Consider the following 22519-nt stretch of genomic DNA (forward strand, 5'->3'; position numbering starts at 1 on the left):
ACATCTGAACTAAACTACAGAATCTTCTGTAAACGCAAAGATCTGACCTGAAATATGAAAGATAATGTTGGTCACATCCAATGTCCTGCAGCCACGAATCGCTCTGAAAAAAGACCAAACAGTCTCCTTGAGCGTTACCATGGCAACGCATATCCGGCTCAGACATGCTGATCCTAACGAAGCAGCAACAAAACACCCAGCTTCTTTCTCCTTCGCTGCAACATGAAGCATTTTTATTTCCAGGTTCAGAAAACAGATTTATTTATCAGTTATTTCATTCTGGAACCACAAAATCCCAGAATGCATTGCAAACAAAACATCAGATGAGAAGGAAAGAAGCACCCAGATGATACTAAAACCTTTTTCATCTTTGTTAGCGTGAACTCTCACTCTACACGCCAAGTTAGCTTTGTGATTAATCCGCGGTTGAAAATAGATCCATGGATTGTGTGTGAGAGACGTCAGCATCGCTACAAAGTCTCATTCTGTGAGAAATCTGTTATTAATCATACGATCTTCAGGGCAAATATCTGGATATTGGAGACAAACATTAGCAACTTCGCTACAATCTGGCAGAGGTGAAGGTTGTCACCTGAGGGAGCAACATGCCAACTCTAAGGCTGGACGTGTCAAAGGTCACAGAAGGCGATTTCATCATGAATTCATTTTTGAGAAAAATCCCAAAATATTTAAATTGACTTGTTTTTCAAGATCTCTTTTTCTGTTTCCTTATTCATCCAGAACTTAAAATGAATTCTGTTTCTGAACTGGTGAAGAGATTTATCTATGTGTATTTTAAAAGTCAGTTCTTCCTCTGTTTTCGCCTCAGAGTCAAACATAAAACTCCTGGGATGTTTTTAATATCTTACCTCAGAATTATGATTCTCTAGATTATCTGTAAAACATCCCGATGAAGAGACGACACTAAGACAAATAATGTGCAGAAATTACAAGTTTTTCTCTCTTTTTTCCCCAAACCCCCTGTAAATAAAAAGGAAATAAAATAAAAAAAAATGACAATAACTGAAAAGAGAAATGAACTTTATTTTACAAAAGGAAAGAAACTCAAACATTATTGCATCTTGATTAAACTCTAGATTTACAAAAAACAAACCATTCAGTTAAGTTTTACTTTTACATGAAGTGAAATATAATATCTAATATCAGCCAGGATGATGTGTAGATGCTACACACAGAGGCTCAGAAATACCAATAAAAACTAACAGAAAATATTTAAAACTTGATTTTTTTTACCAACATAAATATGAGACTTCTGGACGTCTCACCATAAAAAACATCACCAGAAACTATAAACAATATTTTTTGCAATACTGTCACTCGTTTGTGAATAAAACTGGAAAACTATGAAAACTATGTAAATACAAACATATTTATGATCGTCTCATCTCGTTTCAACGTTTCCCAAAGAAATTCAAACTATTAGCATCTAGATAAAGCAAAAGCATCAGATTCTGCTCAAAGCGAGCCTTGCTCTGACCTCTGACCTCTTTGAGCATTTGGAAAAAAACTTTGGAAAAAACTAAATAATTTCCAGAAAATGAAAAGAAAATCTGCTTTGACAAACATCTGTGAAAATGTTCCAACAGGAAACTGGTGAGCATCAAACCACATGATGGAAGAACGAGGAAACGGAGCAAATGGCTGAGAGGATTTTTACTGGTAACAAAACGATGTGATGGAGCCTCTTAAAGAGACAGCGACGCATTAACCCAGGTGGATCTCCATTTGCAGTTGAATAAAATGCAAGTCTAATCCAAAAAACCAAAAAGTCTCAACTTGCAAAAAACAGCAGATATGTACTGTTCTTCAATTATATTCAAGGGGCACACAAAATCAGTTTGGGGGGCCACAAATGGCCCCTGGACCACACTTTGGACACTCCTGCTTTAAAAACATCCAATATTGACTCTATGGTCAAATAAAATCACAAATATTAAGCAATTTTACTAACTTCAAATTATTTCTAGCAAATGTGGCCGAGTGACGGATATGACTTTATCAGATTAGCAGTAAAATAATCCTGCAGCAGAAAATCTGGATTCAGACGGTTTCCTCAAACCGACCCGGTCAGGAAACGGCCAAACTGACGCCAGGGCAGAGTGTAAAACCTTTCTCCATGTGGAGCCGCCGGTACGGGGCGGTCCTGTAACACGTTACCGTGGTTACAAGGCGGTCCTGTAACACGTTACCGTGATTACAAGGCGGTCCTGCAACACGTTACCGTGGTTACAAGGCGGTCCTGTAACACGTTACCGTGGTTACAAGGCGGTCCTGTAACACGTTACCGTGGTTACAAGGCGGTCCTGCAACACGTTACCGTGGTTACAAGGCGGTCCTGCAACACGTTACCGTGGTTACGAGGCGGTCCTGCAACACGTTACCGTGGTTACGAGGCGGTCCTGCAACACGTTACCGTGGTTACAAGGCGGTCCTGTAACGCGTTACCGTGGTTACAAGGCGGTCCTGTAACGCGTTACCGTGGTTACAAGGCGGTCCTGTAACACGTTACCGTGGTTACAAGGCGGTCCTGTAACGCGTTACCGTGGTTACGAGGTGGTCCGTTACGGCGCTCCAAGGCCAAGTTTCCGTCAGTGACTCTGGCGCTCAGACACGACGTCCTGCAGGCGCTTCAGCAGAACGTCGGGACTGCTGCCGTTCTCCGGACACGCCCTCTTACTGGGCGAGTCGCATGCTGATGACATCATCACGTCGCCCTCCATGGTGAAGGCCCTCTTCCTGCTGACGGCGCCCTGCCGGATCATCCGGTTGATGTCCGACAGCTCCTGCAGGCCGGGAACGTGTTCATCAGTCACCTTCATCAGCAAAATATTATAAACTAAACTTCAACAAACGGAGGAACAGAAGAGGTTAAAACAAAAAACATGTTTTGATGTGGAAAAATGTAAAAAATTAAAAAACATACAAATACTTTTTTTAGGCATTGAAATACCGCATTTTCTGGACTATAGAGCGCACCTTACTATAAGCCGCACCCACAAAGTAAAAAAAAAAAAAAAATATATATATAAATATATATATATATATATATATATATATATATATATATATATATATATATATATATATATATATATATATATATATTCCACAGCAGAGGGCTGCATCCTTAATAAATCTGCTGCTAAGGACGCAGCCCTGCGTCTCCAACGCCGAACCATGGATTCGTTCACGCCGAGCTGATGTGAAGCGACTATCGATCTGATCAATAGTCTTCAACTTAAAAGCTTCATCATATGAACCTGGTCCTGTGGTTTCCATGATGAGGGGGAATGAGTTTGGAAACATTTCTCCGGCGTGTCTGCTGCTAGCATGTGTTTGTTCTAAATGAAAATCAGGACTTTCTTCTTTGATTTCCAATTTTGACTTCCAATCAGGGACGGCTGCTATAAGAGGGCTAGCAGGGCTAAGCCCTCCCTGACATTTACAATTAAGTTGTTAAAATAAACAACTTAAAAATAACTTCATTTTATAAATAATGTATCACATTTTGTTAAATTTTCAACAAACCTGGTGTCAAACCGCCTGGGAAAATCCCGGGTCTTTCCGAAGGGCTAACAGCCCCATTCAGCTAACTGTCAGGCTCAGAGTGATTGACAGGCGTCTGGCCACGCCCCCTCAGCCCGCGGCCACAGGATTCAACCAATCAGGATGGACTTTCCTCCAGCGCCAGTGTGTGGGCGTGGTTTGGTGTAGACTGAGAAGGAGCGATGGTGAGCAATATTAGCATAAACTAGGTGGATTATTTAGCCTTTTTGCATCGCAGAAACGTCGTTGGAGTGAGTTTCTCTTTAAATAAGGTACGCCTCATTTATATAAAAATATATCTTATCATATTTAATTTTACCAGTGTGATTGTGTTCAGTGTTGGGGAATTAATGTGGACAACTGCAGAGCCTCTATGTAAGCTTGGTCTTTGGTATGTTTCCATGCTGCCCACCCTTCAAATATCACCACCAGCCGCCACCGCTTCCAGTGGTTCACTTCCTGCTGAAGAGCCCCCTGGTGGTTGAAGAAAAATCCACAGAAAAACCACACCACGCTGCAAGCCTCATGGTTCAAACCGTGGGAAAAAGTAGCAGCTTATAGTCCCAAAAATACGGTAGTTGGTTCAGTGAGTTAAGAAACTAAACTGGGAAAAAAATGCACAAAAATATGTAAAGAGTTTTTCCAAAAATGTACTTTTCTTCTTGTTTGTCAAAAATCTTATTTTTCTGATTCATTTCTTAGAAGGCAGCTGATTCTCAGGAGCATCCTCTGCTGAGAGCTGTGTGTGTGTGTGTGTGTGTGTGTGTGTGTTTGCCTTGGACGGGCTGCTGTTGATCCTGTAGGTGAAGGAGTTCGGCGTCAGACTCCCTGCTGAGTTCTTGTGAGGTGAAACGTAGAGCGAGTGTCTCTGACTGACGCGTCGCGGCGACAGAGGCTGAGCGCGGACCGACGGGAACGGAGAGAGGGGTGGAGCGTCGGCCTGCAGGACACACAGGTCAGAGGTCAGGGCAGCGCTAGCATTATCATGCCGGCTGAGCGTTAGCATGGCGTACTCGGGCGTCGCCGGTGGCGTAGCGCATAGCGAAGCTCTTCATCTTCAGGACAAACACCATGTTGTAAAACTGGATGAGGTCACCACGCTGCTCCTCCTCTGATTGGTCAGGATGTCTGCCTGCTGGCTGCTGACTGGCTTTCTCTGCTGCTGAAGGAAAACATGATGTGATATTGCAATAATAATAATAATATTAAACCCATATCTCACCCTGATGAAAGGAAATAAGGAAGAACGTCGCCATGTAGCTGAAACTAAAATAAATAACTAGTTTGCTCATTTCTTCTTTAGTTTCTGTCAACAAACAGAAACATGAAACCGTTTTTACATCTCCTGACTGTTTTTGCTGCCCAGTCATTCACAAACCGAGCTGGACCGGATATGACCTTTAGCCTCCACAGTCTCCTCTGTGAAGCTGCTAGTATCACCTGTGCAGCTAACGCTAACACAGTTAGCATCTGTTCTTACATTCTCCTCCAGACACAGAGTCCACCTCCATGTTTTCATCGGCTGGCTGCTCTCTGGGAGTGTGACGAAGCAACACACTACGGTACACCTGAACACACACACACACACACACACAGAGTCAGCGCAGGCTGTGCAGCCGCTGCAGATGCTGAGGACTGAGTGTTGCTCACGTGGCTGCTGGCCTGCGGCTGGCTGCGGTAACACTTCATGATGTCCTGGAAGGTGAGCGTCTCTTTGCTGATCTGCAGGGAGAAACAAATGGCCGCCGCCTTAAAGGAGCCGCGCTTCAACAACAGAGCCATCCAGTAACATATGTTTCTGTCAACCTGTCCTGTTTTACATCTCACCCTGTAAATGTACTGAACAGCTGGGGTGTCAAACCTGAGGCTCGGGGGCCGTTTATGGCCCTCTGAAGGATTTCAGGCGGCCCTGTGAACTCTAATCTGGCTCGTTGAGGCAGAAGGACACTTCATGGTCTTTTAGGGCATAACTTGATATTAGATGCAATAAACTGATTCCCATTTATTAAAGTTTCTGCATTAATTGTAATGTTTACAGAAAATTTGCAGCAAACAATTATGAATTAGTGAGAAAAAAATGTGTGAATCTGTTAATTTTGCATGAAATTAAATTTAATATCCTACCAAATATATTAGTTCCTTATGACTGCAGCATCACACGCATTTATACTGCAAATAAATTTTATAAACTAAGAATCACACTAAGAATCACCTCAAAGCCACAGCTTCGAGGTGATTCTGGTCCACCATCCGGCGTCTCAGGAGGGGGAAGCAGTGCAGCACCAACACTGTTTATAGTGGGGATGGTCTGCTGCTGACCTCGACTCGGGACGTTGGGCGGAATACTTCGAAGACCTCCTCAATCCCACCAATATGGCTTCTGTTGAGGAAGCTGAGCCTGGGGACTCTGGGTCGGGCTCTCCAATCTCTGGGGACGAGGTCACCGAGGCGGTTAGGAAGCTCCTCGGTGGCAGGGCCCCAGGGTGGCAGGGCCCCCAGGTGGCAGGGCCCCAGGGTGGCAGGGCCCCAGGGTGGCAGGGCCCCAGGTGGCAGGGCCCCAAGGTGGCAGGGCCCCAGGGTGGCAGGGCCCCCAGGTGGCAGGGCCCCAAGGTGGCAGGGCCCCAGGGTGGCAGGGCCCCAGGGTGGCAGGGCCCCAGGGTGGCAGGGCCCCCAGGTGGCAGGGCCCCAAGGTGGCAGGGCCCCAGGTGGCAGGGCCCCAAGGTGGCAGGGCCCCAGGGTGGCAGGGCCCCCAGGTGGCAGGGCCCCCAGGTGGCAGGGCCCCCAGGTGGCAGGGCCTCAGGATGGCAGGGCCCCAGGTGGCAGGGCCCCCAGGTGGCAGGGCCCCCAGGTGGCAGGGCCCCCAGGTGGCAGGGCCCCAGGTGGCAGGGCCCCAAGGTGGCAGGGCCCCAGGGTGGCAGGGCCCCCAGGTGGCAGGGCCCCAAGGTGGCAGGGCCCCTGGGGTGGCAGGGCCCCAGGTGGCAGGGCCCCTGGGGTGGCAGGGCCCCGGGGTGGCAGGGCCCCAAGGTGGCAGGGCCCCAGGTGGCAGGGCCCCTGGGGTGGCAGGGCCCCAAGGTGGCAGGGCCCCGGGGGTGGATGAGATCCGCCCCGAGTTCCTTAAGGCTCTGGATGTTGTAGGGTTGTGTTGGTTGATGCGACTCTGCAATATCGCATGGACATCGGGGGCAGTTCCCCTGGATTGGCAGACTGGGGTGGTTCTGGAGGGTTCTGGGAGTTCGCCCAACCGGTCTACATGTGTTTTGTGGACTTGGAGAAGGCGTTCGACCGTGTCCCTACGGATGCCTCCTGGACGCCTTCCTAGTGAGGAGTTCATGTCCCACCAGGAGGAGAGGAAGACCCAGGACACGCTGGAGGGACGATGTCTCTCATCTGGCCTGGGAACGCCTTGGGGTTCCTGGAGGAGCTGGAAGAGGCTGGAGAGGGAAGTCTGGGCCTCCCTTCTGAAGCTGCTGCCCCCGCGACCCGAACCCGGATAAGCGGAAGAAAATGGATGGATGGATGGATGAAACTAAGAATCAAACTTATATTTTACTTTTTAAGTTTAATCAGTTTCTATGAATCCTTCAGTTTTTTCACAGGGGAATAAATAAGACGCGACACAAATCTCACTTTGTTTTCGTAAAGTTATAAGTTGTTGGATTTTATACGTTTTATTTTCTGCTGCAGTGGAAGATACATTGAGCTATTTTAGATTTTTAGATTCTCTCGAAATGTGTGTAAAATTTAAGAGATTTTGAATAAACAAATTAATATTTTCCAACATGATGCAGAGTAAGATATGATGATACAAAGAAAATTAAATTTCTCCCTAAGGAGAACAGCTGCCGTTACTGAAACGAGAAACCAAGCGTGCGGTTACCTTGGCGATGACGTAACGAGCATGCGGTTCCCTTGGCGATGACGTAACGAGCGTGCTGTTACCCTGGCGATGACTAACAAGCGTGCGGTTCCCTTGGCGATGACTAACAAGCATGCGGTTCCCTTGGCGATGACGTAACGAGCGTGCTGTTACCCTGGCGATGACTAACAAGCGTGCGGTTACCTTGGCGATGACTAACAAGCATGCGGTTCCCTTGGCGATGACGTAACGAGCGTGCTGTTACCCTGGCGATGACTAACAAGCGTGCGGTTCCCTTGGCGATGATGTAACGAGCGTGCGGTTACCTTGGCGATGATGTAGACGCAGCAGAGCAGCAGCTGGTCCAGGTGCCGGTCCTTCATCAAGTCGCTGCAGTGAACCAAAACGTGCTCAAAACACGTCCAGATTTTCCCGCGCAGTTCCGACGACACGTCCAGCTTCAGGCACAGATCTCTGAGCCGCACACTGGACAGATGGTACACCTGGAGGAGGCCAGAGGTCCGGGAGGTCAGAGGTCAAGGGCACTCCTCCGGCTGTTTTCCGGTTCCTACCTTCCTGAAGAACAGAGCCAGTGACCCGGTTCGCCGCGGCCGCCCGGTTCCTGCCTGGGGCTCGGTGCTGGAGGTCGCCGTGGCGACGGCAACCCGACCCGGGGATGAGGTCAGCAGGAACTGAGCCGTGACGACGCCGGAGGAGTCGCAGGGTTGGACCGGGATCAGGGCGAACGTTCGCTCACCTGCACTCAGAACACAGAGCGGTTCTGGTTCTGTTAGACTTCAGCTAGACTCACATCACTAGACCAACTCATTTCAGGCTGAAAAGTTACTGCTACGGTAGTTTAACCAGGACCAGAACCAGACCCACCTTGGAGTGGGATGCTGAGCACGGCGCTCTGTCCTCCGTTCTTCTGGCTCGTGCCAAACGTCAGCCTCTTGGCCGGAGACGGCATCGGGCTGACGGCAACGTTCAGGCCAGCAGGGGGCGCCGGCGGGTCGTCGCCAAAGAGCCGGCGCTTGGCGCTGCCGGCGGCCGGAGAGCTGTACCGGTCATGGACCGACAGCGGAGACACAGGAACTTCTGGAAGGAGAGAAAACCGTCGGGATCCGTGGAAACCGTGACAAACGTGAGAGGGCAGGAAACTGACCTTTCCGTGAACTTCCCAGACCTGACCTGAACTCCCTGATCCGAGGGTGGATGATGGGAGACTGGGCCATCAGTGGCAGATGAGACTGGCCGTTAGAGGAACCGGAACCAGAACCCAGATCCAGACAAGACGAGAAGTTCACCTGCACAGAGACGGACGCCACTGGATAATATCTGGATGATTCCAGGAATCAGGAGAACGTTCATGTCGTTTCACTCTGATTTTCAGAATAACACTTCCTGGGATTCATGACGAGCCAGAACCAGAACCAGAACCAGAACCGGTTCGTATTTTAAGCAGAGATGAGACGCTGAAAGCTTCGTTCCTGTCGATGTTCTCGGTTCTGGTCTGGGCTCCTTCTGCATGACACGGATCAGCCTGGCGTTTCATCCAGCCATAAATTACAGGAAACTTTGGAGAAATTAACTCTAAACCAGTTTATCTTCTGAAATGAGGGATCAAAATAGTTTTACCGAGTTAAAAATGATTACATATTGTTAATTTATGAAGACGCTTCGCCTGCTGATGTTTGTTCAGTTGATTCTGGACAGGAAGGACAGATGTGTTCATGTCGCTGCAGGCTGCTCACCTCCTCCACCGTGGGGACTTTCCCGCCGGCGGCCTCCAGCGCGTTCCACAGGGCGGAGTCCGAGGCCCAGGCCCGGCTCTCCAGAACCTGCTCCTCAATGGCGTTCAGATGCTTCACCATGTCGCGGGACAGACCTTCCTCTGAGCGGATGAACACCTCGATCACCTGCAACAGAACCAGCTGCAGTCTGCCGCCGCGCAGAGCGCCAGGAGGAAACGGAAACCTGCCGCCGTTTCTCCCTCTAAACGCTCCGAACAGCGGCAGGCCGAGACGAACTTGGCCCGGCGATTGATTTAATGAAGGATGCATGCAAAACGCTAGCTACCTAGCCTGCTAGCATAGCTACATTAGCAGCTAGTTAGCGGTAGCTTCAACCGCCTCGAGTCACAGAATGCAGTGAGAGGATCGATGCGAAATATTGATAACGATACCAAGTCAGTATCAGATCGATATCAGCACGGAAAGATCAATATTTTAGCTTCAGATTCTCTCCACAGATTTTATTTCATTTTACTGTCATTTAATCAAAACAGTTTGATCAATTTTTGCACTTTATTTACGAAAAATTCTCACAAATTGGTTCTGTCTTTCTGTTTCTGATGCTCATGTTTTATTTTGTAAGCATAAACTTTGTCCAAATTCTGTCCAAAATTTTAACTAATTTAAAGAAAAAAATGGAAAAACACCTTAAGGTCAGAGGTTTGGTGACATTTCAGAGCTAAACAATAAAAATGATGGGTGATGAAAACTAATGAGAATATTTTAGATTAAATATCCTGTCAAACAAAACTTAAGATTAAGGCCAATTTACATAACGAATTTAATTTAACATTTTCATTTTAGATGCCTGGATTGGAGACTTTTTAAGGCTGCGCCGACATCCCAGTTAGGAGCTCAGCTCCAGATCCCATCGTTAGAGGAACCGTCAGCACATTCCAGCAGCGCAGCGTCACTTCCTGTCCCGAACGTCACTTCCTGTCCTGAGGGACTGGTTACCTTGAAGAAGTAGAACGGCGGCAGCTTGAAGACGCTGATGATCCAGGGGAAGGTTCTCTGGGAGCTGTAGGAGAACAGGACCACCTCCAGGCAGCAGGCCATCAGGGAGCAGTGGAAGATGTCCTGCTCCAGCAGAACCTGGCAGCAAACGCAGGGTCAGATTTAAAGGGACAGTACGCCGCCGCACTCTGCTCCGCTCTCTGCTTACGCTCATGTCCCGGCCCTGCAGGCGCTTCGTCTCCTGGACCAGGACGTTCTCCAGGACTTTGTGGTAGAGGATCTCAGCCAGCTTCCAGCGGCTCTCGGCAAAGTCTGAAACAGGAACATTCAGGTTTAGGGTCTGAAACAGGAGCATTCAGGTTTAGGGTCTGAAACAGGAGCATTCAGGTTTAGGGTCTGAAACAGGAACATTCAGGTTTAGGGTCTGAAACAGGAGCATTCAGGTTTAGGGTCTGAAACAGGAGCATTCAGGTTTAGGGTCTGAAACAGGAGCATTCAGGTTTAGGGTCTGAAACAGGAGCATTCAGGTTTAGGGTCTGAAACAGGAGCATTCAGGTTTAGGGTCTGAAACAGGAACATTCAGGTTTAGGGTCTGAAACAGGAACATTCAGGTTTTGGGTCTGAAACAGGAACATTCGGGTTTAGGGTCTGAAACAGGAACATTCAGGTTTAGGGTCTGAAACAGGAACATTCAGGTTTAGGGTCTGAAACAGGAACATTCAGGTTTAGGGTCTGAAACAGGAACATTCAGGTTTAGGGTCTGAAACAGGAACATTCAGGTTTTGGGTCTGAAACAGGAACATTCGGGTTTAGGGTCTGAAACAGGAACATTCAGGTTTTGGGTCTGAAACAGGAACATTCGGGTTTTGGGTCTGAAACAGGAACATTCGGGTTTAGGGTCTGAAACAGGAACATTCAGGTTTTGGGTCTGAAACAGGAACATTCAGGTTTTGGGTCTGAAACAGGAACATTCGGGTTTTGGGTCTGAAACAGGAACATTCAGGTTTAGGGTCTGAAACAGGAGCATTCAGGTTTAGGGTCTGAAACAGGAGCATTCAGGTTTTGGGTCTGAAACAGGAACATTCAGGTTTTGGGTCTGAAACAGGAACATTCAGGTTTTGGGTCTGAAACAGGAACATTCAGGTTTTGGGTCTGAAACAGGAGCATTCAGGTTTAGGGTCTGAAACAGGAGCATTCAGGTTTAGGGTCTGAAACAGGAACATTCAGGTTTAGGGTCTGAAACAGGAGCATTCAGGTTTTGGGTCTGAAACAGGAACATTCAGGTTTTGGGTCTGAAACAGGAACATTCAGGTTTTGGGTCTGAAACAGGAGCATTCAGGTTTTGGGTCTGAAACAGGAACATTCAGGTTTTGGGTCTGAAACAGGAACATTCAGGTTTTGGGTCTGAAACAGGAACATTCAGGTTTTGGGTCTGAAACAGGAACATTCAGGTTTTGGGTCTGAAACAGGAGCATTCAGGTTTAGGGTCTGAAACAGGAGCATTCAGGTTTAGGGTCTGAAACAGGAACATTCAGGTTTAGGGTCTGAAACAGGAGCATTCAGGTTTAGGGTCTGAAACAGGAACATTCAGGTTTAGGGTCTGAAACAGGAGCATTCAGGTTTTGGGTCTGAAACAGGAACATTCAGGTTTAGGGTCTGAAACAGGAACATTCAGGTTTAGGGTCTGAAACAGGAGCATTCAGGTTTAGGGTCTGAAACAGGAGCATTCAGGTTTAGGGTCTGAAACAGGAACATTCAGGTTTAGGGTCTGAAACAGGAACATTCAGGTTTAGGGTCTGAAACAGGAGCATTCAGGTTTAGGGTCTGAAACAGGAACATTCAGGTTTTGGGTCTGAAACAGGAACATTCAGGTTTTGGGTCTGAAACAGGAGCATTCAGGTTTAGGGTCTGAAACAGGAGCATTCAGGTTTAGGGTCTGAAACAGGAACATTCAGGTTTAGGGTCTGAAACAGGAGCATTCAGGTTTAGGGTCTGAAACAGGAACATTCAGGTTTAGGGTCTGAAACAGGAGCATTCAGGTTTTGGGTCTGAAACAGGAGCATTCAGGTTTAGGGTCTGAAACAGGAACATTCAGGTTTAGGGTCTGAAACAGGAACATTCAGGTTTAGGGTCTGAAACAGGAGCATTCAGGTTTAGGGTCTGAAACAGGAACATTCAGGTTTAGGGTCTGAAACAGGAGCATTCAGGTTTAGGGTCTGAAACAGGAGCATTCAGGTTTTGGGTCTGAAACAGGAGCATTCAGGTTTTGGGTCTGAAACAGGAGCATTCAGGTTTAGGGTCTGAAACAGGAACATTCAGGTTTAGGGTCTGAAACAGGAGCATTCAGGTTTAGGGTCTGAAACAGGAGCATTCAGGTTTAGGGTCTGAAACAGGAACATTCAGGTTTAGGGTCTGAAACAGGAGCATTCAGGTTTAGGGTCTGAAACAGGAACATTCAGGTTTAGGGTCTGAAACAGGAGCATTCAGGTTTAGGGTCTGAAACAGGAGCATTCAGGTTTAGGGTCTGAAACAGGAACATTCAGGTTTAGGGTCTGAAACAGGAGCATTCAGGTTTTGGGTCTGAAACAGGAACATTCAGGTTTAGGGTCTGAAACAGGAGCATTCAGGTTTAGGGTCTGAAACAGGAGCATTCAGGTTTAGGGTCTGAAACAGGAGCATTCGGGTTTAGGGTCTGAAACAGGAGCATTCAGGTTTTGGGTCTGAAACAGGAACATTCAGGTTTAGGGTCTGAAACAGGAGCATTCAGGTTTTGGGTCTGAAACAGGAGCATTCAGGTTCATCTGGAGTCCAGGCGTTCCTCGTACCGATGTGAGATCCCGGCGTGTCCTCGGAGTCGTTGGTGTAATGTTCCCTGAAGGTTTGTCCCAAAGTTTTGACCCGAGCCAGAATGGAGTCAGTGGGATCTCTGGAGCAGGACCTGCAGAGACAAACGTGAAAATCAAAGGCAGAAGATGACTCATGAAGTGTTTTACTATAAAAACCCAAACTGAAGGATTTATGTTCTTAAAGAGCCGAGTCATGGTGAGGATCAGCTTTCAGAGCAAACAGGAAGTTAAGACCAAAGAGAACAGAAACCTTTCTGATTGCTGAAACTATGAATGAAATGTCAAACTTCTGACTAAACAAAGGAGGAAACAAAGCAGATCGATACAACAACAAAAACCCTGTAAATCTTTAAACGAGGGTTGCTTTCACACCGGCTCTGTTTGGTAACCTCGGTCTGGTTCAGTTTGAATGTGAACGCCAAGCGGACCAGAGACTGCTCCAAAAGCAGGAAGTGGACTACAGCGCAGTGCATTCTGGGTAAATATAATCTGTTAAGCTAGCGCTAACAGGAGAAATGGCTCGTGACAAATGGAACCAATGCTACAGTTTGGTCCCAGCAGAATCGGGTCAGACGGCGCCGCAGCAGGGAACTGGAGCCAACCTGAAGATCTGCAGCAGGTTTTCACTGGGAGCCATCCTCAGACCCGCCACCATGCTCTGCAGCCGGCTCACGCTCTGTGTCGCCGCGGAGACGGGCGTGAACAGCAGGTCCTTCTCCTTCAGGTAGACGCGTCCTGTCAGGGGAGTGGACGGGGCGAGGGAGCCGCACTGCAGGGGGAGAGAGAAACATCTTAACTTCCTGTTTGCTGTGAACTTCAAGATAAAATAATGAGACCAAAAACAGGGATGATTTTGGTTTTGTTTTTAGGAGGCTTGATTTTTTTCTGCCCTGCGACAGACTGGTGACCTGTCCAGGTGACCTGTCCAGGTGACCTGTCCAGGTGACCTGTCCAGGTGACCTGTCCAGGTGACCCCACCTCTCGAATGGAGAGGAGAGGCAGCAGCTCCTTCCGACCCACTAGGGGACCAGGATGTTAGAAGATGGATGGAGGGATTTTTTCTGAGGGTGAAAACAATCTGTGCCTGTAAGAGACTCCATCCAAATCTCTCTCTCTCTCTCTCTCTCTGTCTCTCTCTCTCTCTCTCTCTCTGTCTCTCTCTCTCTCTCTCTCTGTCTCTCTCTCTCTCTCTGTCTCTCTCTCTGTCTCTTTCTGTCTCTCTCTCTCTCTGTCTCTCTCTCTGTCTCTCTGTCTCTCTCTCTGTCTCTCTCTCTCTCTGTCTCTCTCTCTCTGTCTCTTTCTGTCTCTCTCTCTCTCTCTCTTCTCTTTCTGTCTCTCTCTCTCTCTCTGTCTCTCTCTCTGTCTCTCTCTCTCTCTCTGTCTCTCTCTCTCTCTCTGTCTCTCTCTCTCTCTGTCTCTCTCTGTCTCTCTCTCTGTCTCTCTCTCTCTACGTCTCTTTCTGTCTCTCTCTCTCTCTGTCTCTTTCTGTCTCTCTCTCTCTCTCTCTCTCTCTCTCTCTCTCTCTCTCTCTCTACCTTCTCCAGCTGCTGTCCGTCTCTCTGAGCTGCAGCCTGGCTGGCGACTCGTTCCTGAACAAACTTCCTTGGCGTTCCGATTTCCTCGTCGGCGTCGGCTCCCAGGAACACTCGCTCATCGAAGTCTCCCGCCGTCAGCACGTACTCCTCGTACTCCCTATTTATGGCTTTACTGAGGACACAAGGAACGCTCAGGACCAGAAGGGAAACGCAGCGCAAAACGCAGCAGAAAATAATAAAAATAATTATTACATAACAAAAATGGAGCTTCTGTTTCTTACTTGTTGTCAATAAAGTTCTGAGGATCCAACATTTCAGTGAAAAGCGTTTCGTTTCCTTTCAGGATCTGATGGACAAACACACAGAGAGGAAACAGCATGACGCTGGGTTAGGGTTATTAACGGGTTATTAACTGGTTATTAACTGGTTATTAACTGGTTATTAGTGATCAGCCTCGACCTGTTTGTGGAACAGTTTGTGGATGTACGGTTTGAAGTAGTGCTGCTTGATGCCTTTGGCCTCCACCACCAGGCCGTCATGCAGCTCACACAGCTTCTCCAAGACGCAGGGCGGAGCCTCGCTCTGGGGGGCGGGGCCGTCCAATCGGAATGAGGGAGGAACACCTGCAGACGCACAGGTAGGAAAACATTCAGTGATCCAGTCTGCGCAAAACCATGCATCCATTTTGTTGCATCCTAAGGCTGCTGGGGCCTCCAGCTGTCAGCAGGTGAGGGGCGGGGCCACCCAGACGGGGGGCTGCCGCCGTGCCCTCTGACCTCTGAAGCCGGGGTTGATCAGCTCCTTCCTGTTGGCACACAGCAGGGCGTTGCCGAACACCAGGTCCAGGCAGCAGAGCAGCAGGTGGTACGAGTTCACCAGGTCGTCTCCGATCATCCGGAAGTTTCCTGCAGGGAATCGAATCCTCGCTCAGTTCGGATCGGCACAAAACCATCCAAGAAGAAGAAATCAACTGAACGCAACACAAGAACAAAAACTGATTCAAGTATTTTTTCAGCTAAAGGTCATTCTGTGACCTCATTCTGTGCTTTGGAGCGCAACTATTCACTCTGTTCAGGAATCGCTCCGACACAAATCGATTCAGTTGACAGCTGCAACTCACGAGGATTTGAGTAATCAATTATTCTGACCATTGATCGACTAATTAGATAAAATAATTGACATACTACAGATTTTTCATTTGACCACTTATACCTTTTTATACAATATTAGAAATGCATAAAAAATGGCAGCTGCACAGTGGATCAGTGGGTAGCACTGTTGCCTTGCAGCAGAAGGTTCTGGGTTCGATTCCCAGCCCGGGTCTTTCTGCATGTTCTCCCTGTGCATGCTGGGTTCTCTCCGGTTCAGTCCAGAAACATGACTGTCAGGTTGATCGGTCTCTAAATTCTCCCTAAGTGTGTGTGGTTGTTAGTCCAGGTGACCTGGACTGGCGACTGGCAACCTGTCCAGGTGACCCCGCCTCCTGCCCAGGTGACCCCGCCTCCTGTCCAGGTGACCCCGCCTCCTGTCCAGGTGACCCCGCCTCCTGTCCAGGTGACCCCGCCTCCTGCCCAGGTGACTTCGCCTGGACAGGCAAATTGAGGAGTTTTGGGTAAAACACATTTCCTCCAGTCACTAAATTCGTTGGTGATTATTTCAATAACTGATTAATCACGATTAATTGTTTCAGCCCTAATTCAGAATATATATTATAACTGAATAAATGATCATAAAAACATTGTTGTTTCCTGCAGCACAGAATGCAGAGAGCAGGAAACACGTCTACAGCGACGCAGCAGAAACTGGCGGATCATTTCTGGATACCTTTAGTGTAGACGAACAACGTCCAGCAGAACTTGAACACATCAGTGATGTGACAGGGCAGCCGCCTGCAGGGTTAAAGCAACAAACACTCACAGTGAGGCTGCCAAAATAAAGGCACTGCATCACAGGCACAGGTTTCACCGTTAAAACCAACGTCGTCGCCTCCGTACCTGTGCTTCCTGCTGCGCGGCTGCCGTGGTGCTTCGCATCCCTGGGGATTCACGAACATGTCCCTGAAGATCGGCTCGAACTTACGGAAGATCACCGTGGAAACCTCAAAGTTGCGCTCCAGCCGGTCCATCCGCAGCCTGAAGTCCTGCGACAGGTTGGACATGTCGGCCCATTTCCGCATCTTGGAGAAGAACTGGATGAGGCTGAACAGGGCGACAGCAGCAATGTCCAGTCAGAAAATGGCAAAATACGGAGCAGAAAACATTCGGCTTTGGTCTTGGTGTCTGGACATAAATCATAAATCAGTCGCTGCCAAACTGCGATGGTTTGGTTTCAACGTTTCTGTCATGGCGAAACGTCAGACAGTACCGACGTTTTTATCATCCGCTGAAAAACTAACCAACCTGCTTCTCATATAAGCTGACAAACTCACTGCAGATTCTCCACATGAGAGATCGTCGCTGATTGGCCGGCGGCTGCAGCATTCTTAGGAGAGTTTTGATTGGATGAGGTCACTATTTGGTTACTTCAAGGCTAATTTCTTATTATTTTTGAATATTTTCAGATATTTTCTTATGTTTTCCAATGTTTTGTGATAATTCATAATACATTTATGATAATCACCAACAGTTTTATGATCAATTCTGGCATAAAACTGTTGGTTTTATGCCAGAATTGTTTATGATACTTATCTAAGTATCAGTGATGTGAATTTTGCACACAGAACAGAACATTCAGTCTGTTGTTGTAGGACGTTTTAGGCTTAATGTTTAATTAATAAATAATTAGTGTGGTAGATTAGCTACCGCCTCTACTTCACTGAATTATTTAGACACACAAACTGTAGCCCACAAAACGCAAATTTCATTAAAAAAACATCTTATTGCTGTCTTACCTTTATCTATCAATGAAATCCATTCACCGCTAATTCTGCACAAAAATATCCGTTCATCCAAAGCCAAGTCTATCCTCATGTCTTTTCTACTCCGTTTGAGAATCATCAAACTGTCTCGAAGCAAAACCTTCAGCTCCGGTGTTGGTCTTCCTTTAGTTATTTTCTCCTGCTTCAGCTGAAAACCCACTTTAGAAAACTGTTAAAGTGTAGAAATGTAGACTTTCATGTTGACGTCGGAAGAGAGGAGAAAACAAATATATCGCTGTACTTTACTTATTTACTGTGTGGCTAGCTCCATGGCTAGCTCCATGGCTAGCTCCATGGCTAGCTCCATGGCTAGCTCCATGGCTAGCTCCATGGCTAGCTCCATGGCTAGCTCCATGGCTAGCTCCATGGCTAGCTCACTGTGTCTTACTCTGCAGTTGTGGAGTCACAATATCTGGGATCATGATATCAGTTCAGTTTTTTGCACCAAAGCGTTAATAATAATAAACACGTTTTCACTGAGGCTCTATAAGAGCAATATGAATGAAATAAGTAATTATTGATATGACAGGAGCAGCGGCTTTGACACCTGGTGGTGGGCGTGTCGATGTGGGCGTGACTGTCATGAAGTATGAATGGGAAGGTGACGCTGCTGGCTGTGTGTGAGGCAGCGGGTGAGCTGGGGGGTCAGTCCTCGCAAAGTTTGGAGCATAATAAAAATTTAAAAAATCGATAATTGTGACAGAACAAAGAAGAGGTTAGGAGTTGATTGATACACGGACAGATGAGATTCCCCGAGTTAATCCAGTGCGGCCGTCTACCACCATTAGTTTGCTGTGTTTTATAATAATAAAACGTGTTTATTATTATTACGGTTTGGTGCAAAAAACTGATTGAAAATCGATTAATTTACTGCATGTTTATGTCTGTTAAAGCTCAGATGGAACGGCACAGAAAGCAGCCCTTTAAACCATTCAGACACGAACACAATAGAGACACAATCAGATGATTTATTACCCCGCGATAATAACTCAATAGTCCATGGAAAAACCTTATAAGCTTGTATTAAAGCAGAAAGTACGGCTTCCACCGTAAAAAAGGCTTATAGTATCAATTATTGCGAGGGAACGCAAAAGAAAAAAAATTCCCCATGTCTCCTGGGGGTCTCCGTAAAATATTTCTCAAGCAGCACCAAAAAATTATAGATTTTAATTTCAAAAACCACAGAATTGACTAGGAAATCCTGGAGGGACTGATTGGGACGCAGAACCCCTGGGGGGCTCCGTAATATTTGGAAGGAATTTTGCAATTTTTTTTTCTCTCCAAAAATCTGCATAAAGAAGAAAAAAAGATGAGAATCAACAAGCGGACAAACATTAAATAACTTGATTTTTGTTCCTTTGTGGATCGCAAAACAAAACTTTACATCAGGGGTCCCCAAACTTTTTCCTGCGAGGGCCACATAGCTGTTCCCTTTTCTGGTTGGGGGCTGGTCTTAGTTTTTCGAGAAAGAAACCTTAGAAAACTTTTGTTGGGGGGGGTGGGGGGGGACGACTGTGGACCGGGGGGGGGCTGGATTACTGCCGACGACATATTCGCGTTTGTAGATGGATTTTTACCCAGAATGCAAATGGAAAAAAACCGTGAGCGAAACGGTGACTGGTACTGACCAGTATATATTCCATTGAGGGAAATTAAGTTTCATATCTGCTCAAGAGCCCCCCCTGGTGGTTGAAGAAAAATCCACATATATATGAAAAAAAACACTGAATGCTCTCTGCTATTGTTCAGGGGGCCGGACCAAATGAGGAGGTGGGCCGGATCCGGCCCGCGGGCTGTAGTTTGGGGACCCCTGCTTTACATGAATTAAGGGTGAGGCAGCAGTAAGAAATACTGCCCCCTGCTGGTGGGAGTTAGCATCACTTGCACAAAATGCTTTTGACCATTTTTGCTGAAAATTTGCAATAAACAAACAATTAAACAATCAATTATTTTGCATTAAATGATGAGGAAATGTTGATTTTGTGTGAATTTCCACAAAAAACTGGAATCTGATGACGATGATGAAGACTGGAAGAAACGGGATGGCTGCAGCTTTCCTACAGTTCCTACCAGAGTAGGAACTGTAGGAAGGTTTTGGTAATAAAAGCAGTTTGATGTCATATTTGCATCTATAAGTTTTTTATCTACTATGTTTAAAGTTCAGTGTGAAACATGTTAATATTCATGATTAAATAAAAACTAATTTCCTCAGTAAAGGTTTGAAAACAGGTTTCATGAACACTGCCCTCTGCTGGACTGAGACGTTGGCCAACAGCTTAAATTATTAAAAATGTAAAATAAGCAGAGCAAAAAAAGAAAAGAAAAATCTGACAAAGAAAAAACTTGGAGTGAATTTTGTAATTTCAGCATCTTTGTGATGTAAAAGCTGCTGCAGGATTGTGATAAAAACGTGGATGTTTTTTATGTTGATCTGCAGCTGAACTCATCACTGCTGGATTTAGTTTTTCTGGAGTTTTAATGGTTTCTAGTGAAGCAGGAAGCGTCTGACCTCAGCTTGGCGCAGCGCAGGATCCTGGTGAGCGAGACACAGTTCCCCTCCATCAGCCCCTTCCCCACGGTGGGAGTGGAGCCCTTCCTGCAGGCTGCGTACAGCGAACAGGCCAGCCAGTGGACCACCTCTCCCTGGAGACACAGCAGCAGAAATCATGGTCAGCACAGAAAGTCTATACGTGACTTGATCAGAAAGAAGTGTCATTTTTACTTCGTTTTAGTCTTGAAAATTGTTTTTAACCTCAGAAAAATAATTTTACACAAGTCACTGTGGTTTAAAAATGATTGCTATGGTGTGATTATTTATTTCTCCTAATCTCAGGATTGTTGTGGGAAAACCCAGAGCAGGAATACAAAACCTAATAAACAATAATCCACTGTCCTACTGAGCTTCTGGCTTAGCAAAAAAGAAAAGCATCAAATATAAGTTCCCCGTTTACAATATTTAATCTTTTTTTATTGTAATAAGTTATTTTTTAGCTGAAATAGCAAACCCACAAAATAACCAACATATAGATTTGCTTGTGGTCTTTATGGATTATACATTATTAAACTTGTAGTATGTGGCATATGGGACATGATGCTGACTGCATGGATTACACATAATGAATGAGTGCAATGAATATTAATATAAATGAAGGTTATATACCGGTGTGGATAAAAACAAAAAAATATCAGTAACATTGTAAAAGTTGTTTACAATTATCTGATTTTGACCTCATTCATTTTACTTGTTTGCTGAAATATTTCAATTTATTTCCTATAGATTTTTACTTTGTGTCTTAGTTTATCAAGTTCAAACTGGTGAAGCTTGACATTCAGTCACACATCGACTTTAAAAGGTGACCCAGGTAAACACATCCGTTTCTCAGCCCTGACCGACCAAAGGGAGCGGGTCGCCCCAGCCCTTTAACCCCGGGTTTGTGTCACTCGGTCGGGGTTTCCCTACAGACCTGGTCGGAGTCCCCGGAGCAGTTAAAGTTAGTTTTTAGCAGCAGGCCGGCTGATTCAGCAGAAACGGGGCGCTTTTTCTCACCTCCAGCGTGTATGTATTCCATATTGCTGTGAAGTTGTCCATGGCTTCAGCTGCGGTCTGCTCGTCCATGTTCAGTTCTTGACACAAAGTCTCCAAACTCCTCCGGACCGAACTCTCCTCCATCCTCCCCGACTCGGAATCCGACGACTCTTCGCCCCGCATTCACACTCTGACACACGGCCGCGGTTCCCACCGCAAATCCCCCTCCCACGGGCGAAAGATAAAGACCGAGACACGGCGCAGACCCCGAACACCAACATCTACGAGCGACAACTTCCGCCACCATTACCCACAATGCATCGGGTTGGCGCGAAAACTTCGGGGTTCCGACCAATCAGACGCGAGAGAAGCGTCGCTGCGACCCAGCGCTTATGCGCGACTGTTTGGTAAACTTTACCAAGAATTTCGCAGCCGAATCGGTTCATATATCTTATCTGTATCTTGGAAATAAAACATCATAAAATCACATATATCTTTTATTAATTGTAAATTATTGTCTGAGGATTTTTGCAGCCTTTTTCATATAATTCTGGCACAATCGAATATTGATATGATTTAAATTTCAATTCAAAATATTTTATTAATTGTAAACGGAAATTAAATGTTGCAATGCATATTATCCAAAGTTCTTCCGAGAGCTGTAGGTCCTGGTGATGTTAGGCAGGATCTCCTGTTGCTGTCAGTGTTGCAGCGGTCTTAAGAAGCATCTGACTTAAGACACACTGTTGTAAAGCATTTGCATGAAGAGGACATTCAAGGTTTCCACAATTTATTTATTTATTTATTTGACGTCTTAAGGAATCTTTTCTTTCACCGTCATCTCCAGTGGTTCCACAATCATCCTCAGAACAGAACCAGAACCAAAGCAGAACCGGCCTTCTTTATCAGAGTCCCTGAATCTGATGCCCCAACAAAGCATAAAATAAAATAAAAAGCATGGAAGATTTATTTTTATTTAAATAACTTCTTAATGATTACACATTTTCCTTGAATTCATTTCAGTCCCAAAATACAACTATGATACTACTAGTAAAATAATATTTATTCATCCAGTCATGTTTTCTGTCGTGATGATGTCATTTCCTTTATCATGCTAACAGGTTCTGGTAACAGGATGTTGTTGGGCACAGCTTCAGTTCATTATTAAAATGTGTTGATGATTGAAATATTCCAACAGTTTCAAGAGGTACATTCACCAAAATGACTAAAATATTGTTATACTTTTGATGGTTCATATAAATTTGTGAACAAGGTCAGACAACAGCAGAATGTCTTCAGGGGAAGCAATGTGGGCTTTTTAATGTTTGAAAACATTTCCACACAACTATATTTGCATTTTGTCTCAGGATCAGAATAATTTACACAACTGAACATGTGTTGGCATTTTTTGGGTTGGACAGAAAATATTCTCCATTTCTGAAATGGATTATATAATTTAATTGATTTATCATCTGGTCTACAACTTACTGTAATTTATTTGGACCAGTAGACTGATAAAATA

At 46.0% G+C, this 22519-nt stretch overlaps 1 protein-coding gene across 2 annotated transcripts; it reads right to left on the minus strand.

Annotated features, from left to right (window-relative positions):
- Positions 1-1024: 1024 nt before the first annotated feature.
- On the minus strand, positions 1025-21316 carry rbl1 (retinoblastoma-like 1 (p107)). 2 transcript variants are annotated; one of them, XM_014970767.2, is made up of 22 exons: positions 21019-21316; positions 19981-20114; positions 16549-16752; positions 16379-16443; positions 15331-15459; positions 15014-15177; positions 14836-14900; positions 14555-14726; positions 13622-13788; positions 12999-13111; positions 10382-10485; positions 10174-10311; positions 9178-9342; positions 8589-8730; positions 8309-8521; positions 7996-8180; positions 7750-7926; positions 5218-5289; positions 5048-5135; positions 4581-4729; positions 4343-4507; positions 1025-2804 (listed from the first exon to the last, which is right to left on the minus strand). In XM_014970767.2, the coding sequence occupies exons 1-22, from the start codon at positions 21178-21180 to the stop codon at positions 2610-2612; spliced, it is 3168 nt and encodes a 1055-aa protein (XP_014826253.1). In that variant the 5' UTR covers positions 21181-21316; the 3' UTR covers positions 1025-2609. The 2 variants fall into 2 exon arrangements, with proteins under 2 accessions (XP_014826253.1, XP_014826254.1); XM_014970768.2 differs by having other exon boundaries at positions 4581-4726; positions 21019-21315.
- Between the last annotated feature and the right edge of the window lie 1203 nt (positions 21317-22519).

The sequence above is a fragment of the Poecilia mexicana genome, unplaced genomic scaffold (assembly GCF_051168715.1).
Source record: "Poecilia mexicana isolate PSO_F unplaced genomic scaffold, ASM5116871v1 scaffold_5, whole genome shotgun sequence".
NCBI classification, from domain to species: Eukaryota; Metazoa; Chordata; class Actinopteri; order Cyprinodontiformes; family Poeciliidae; genus Poecilia; species Poecilia mexicana.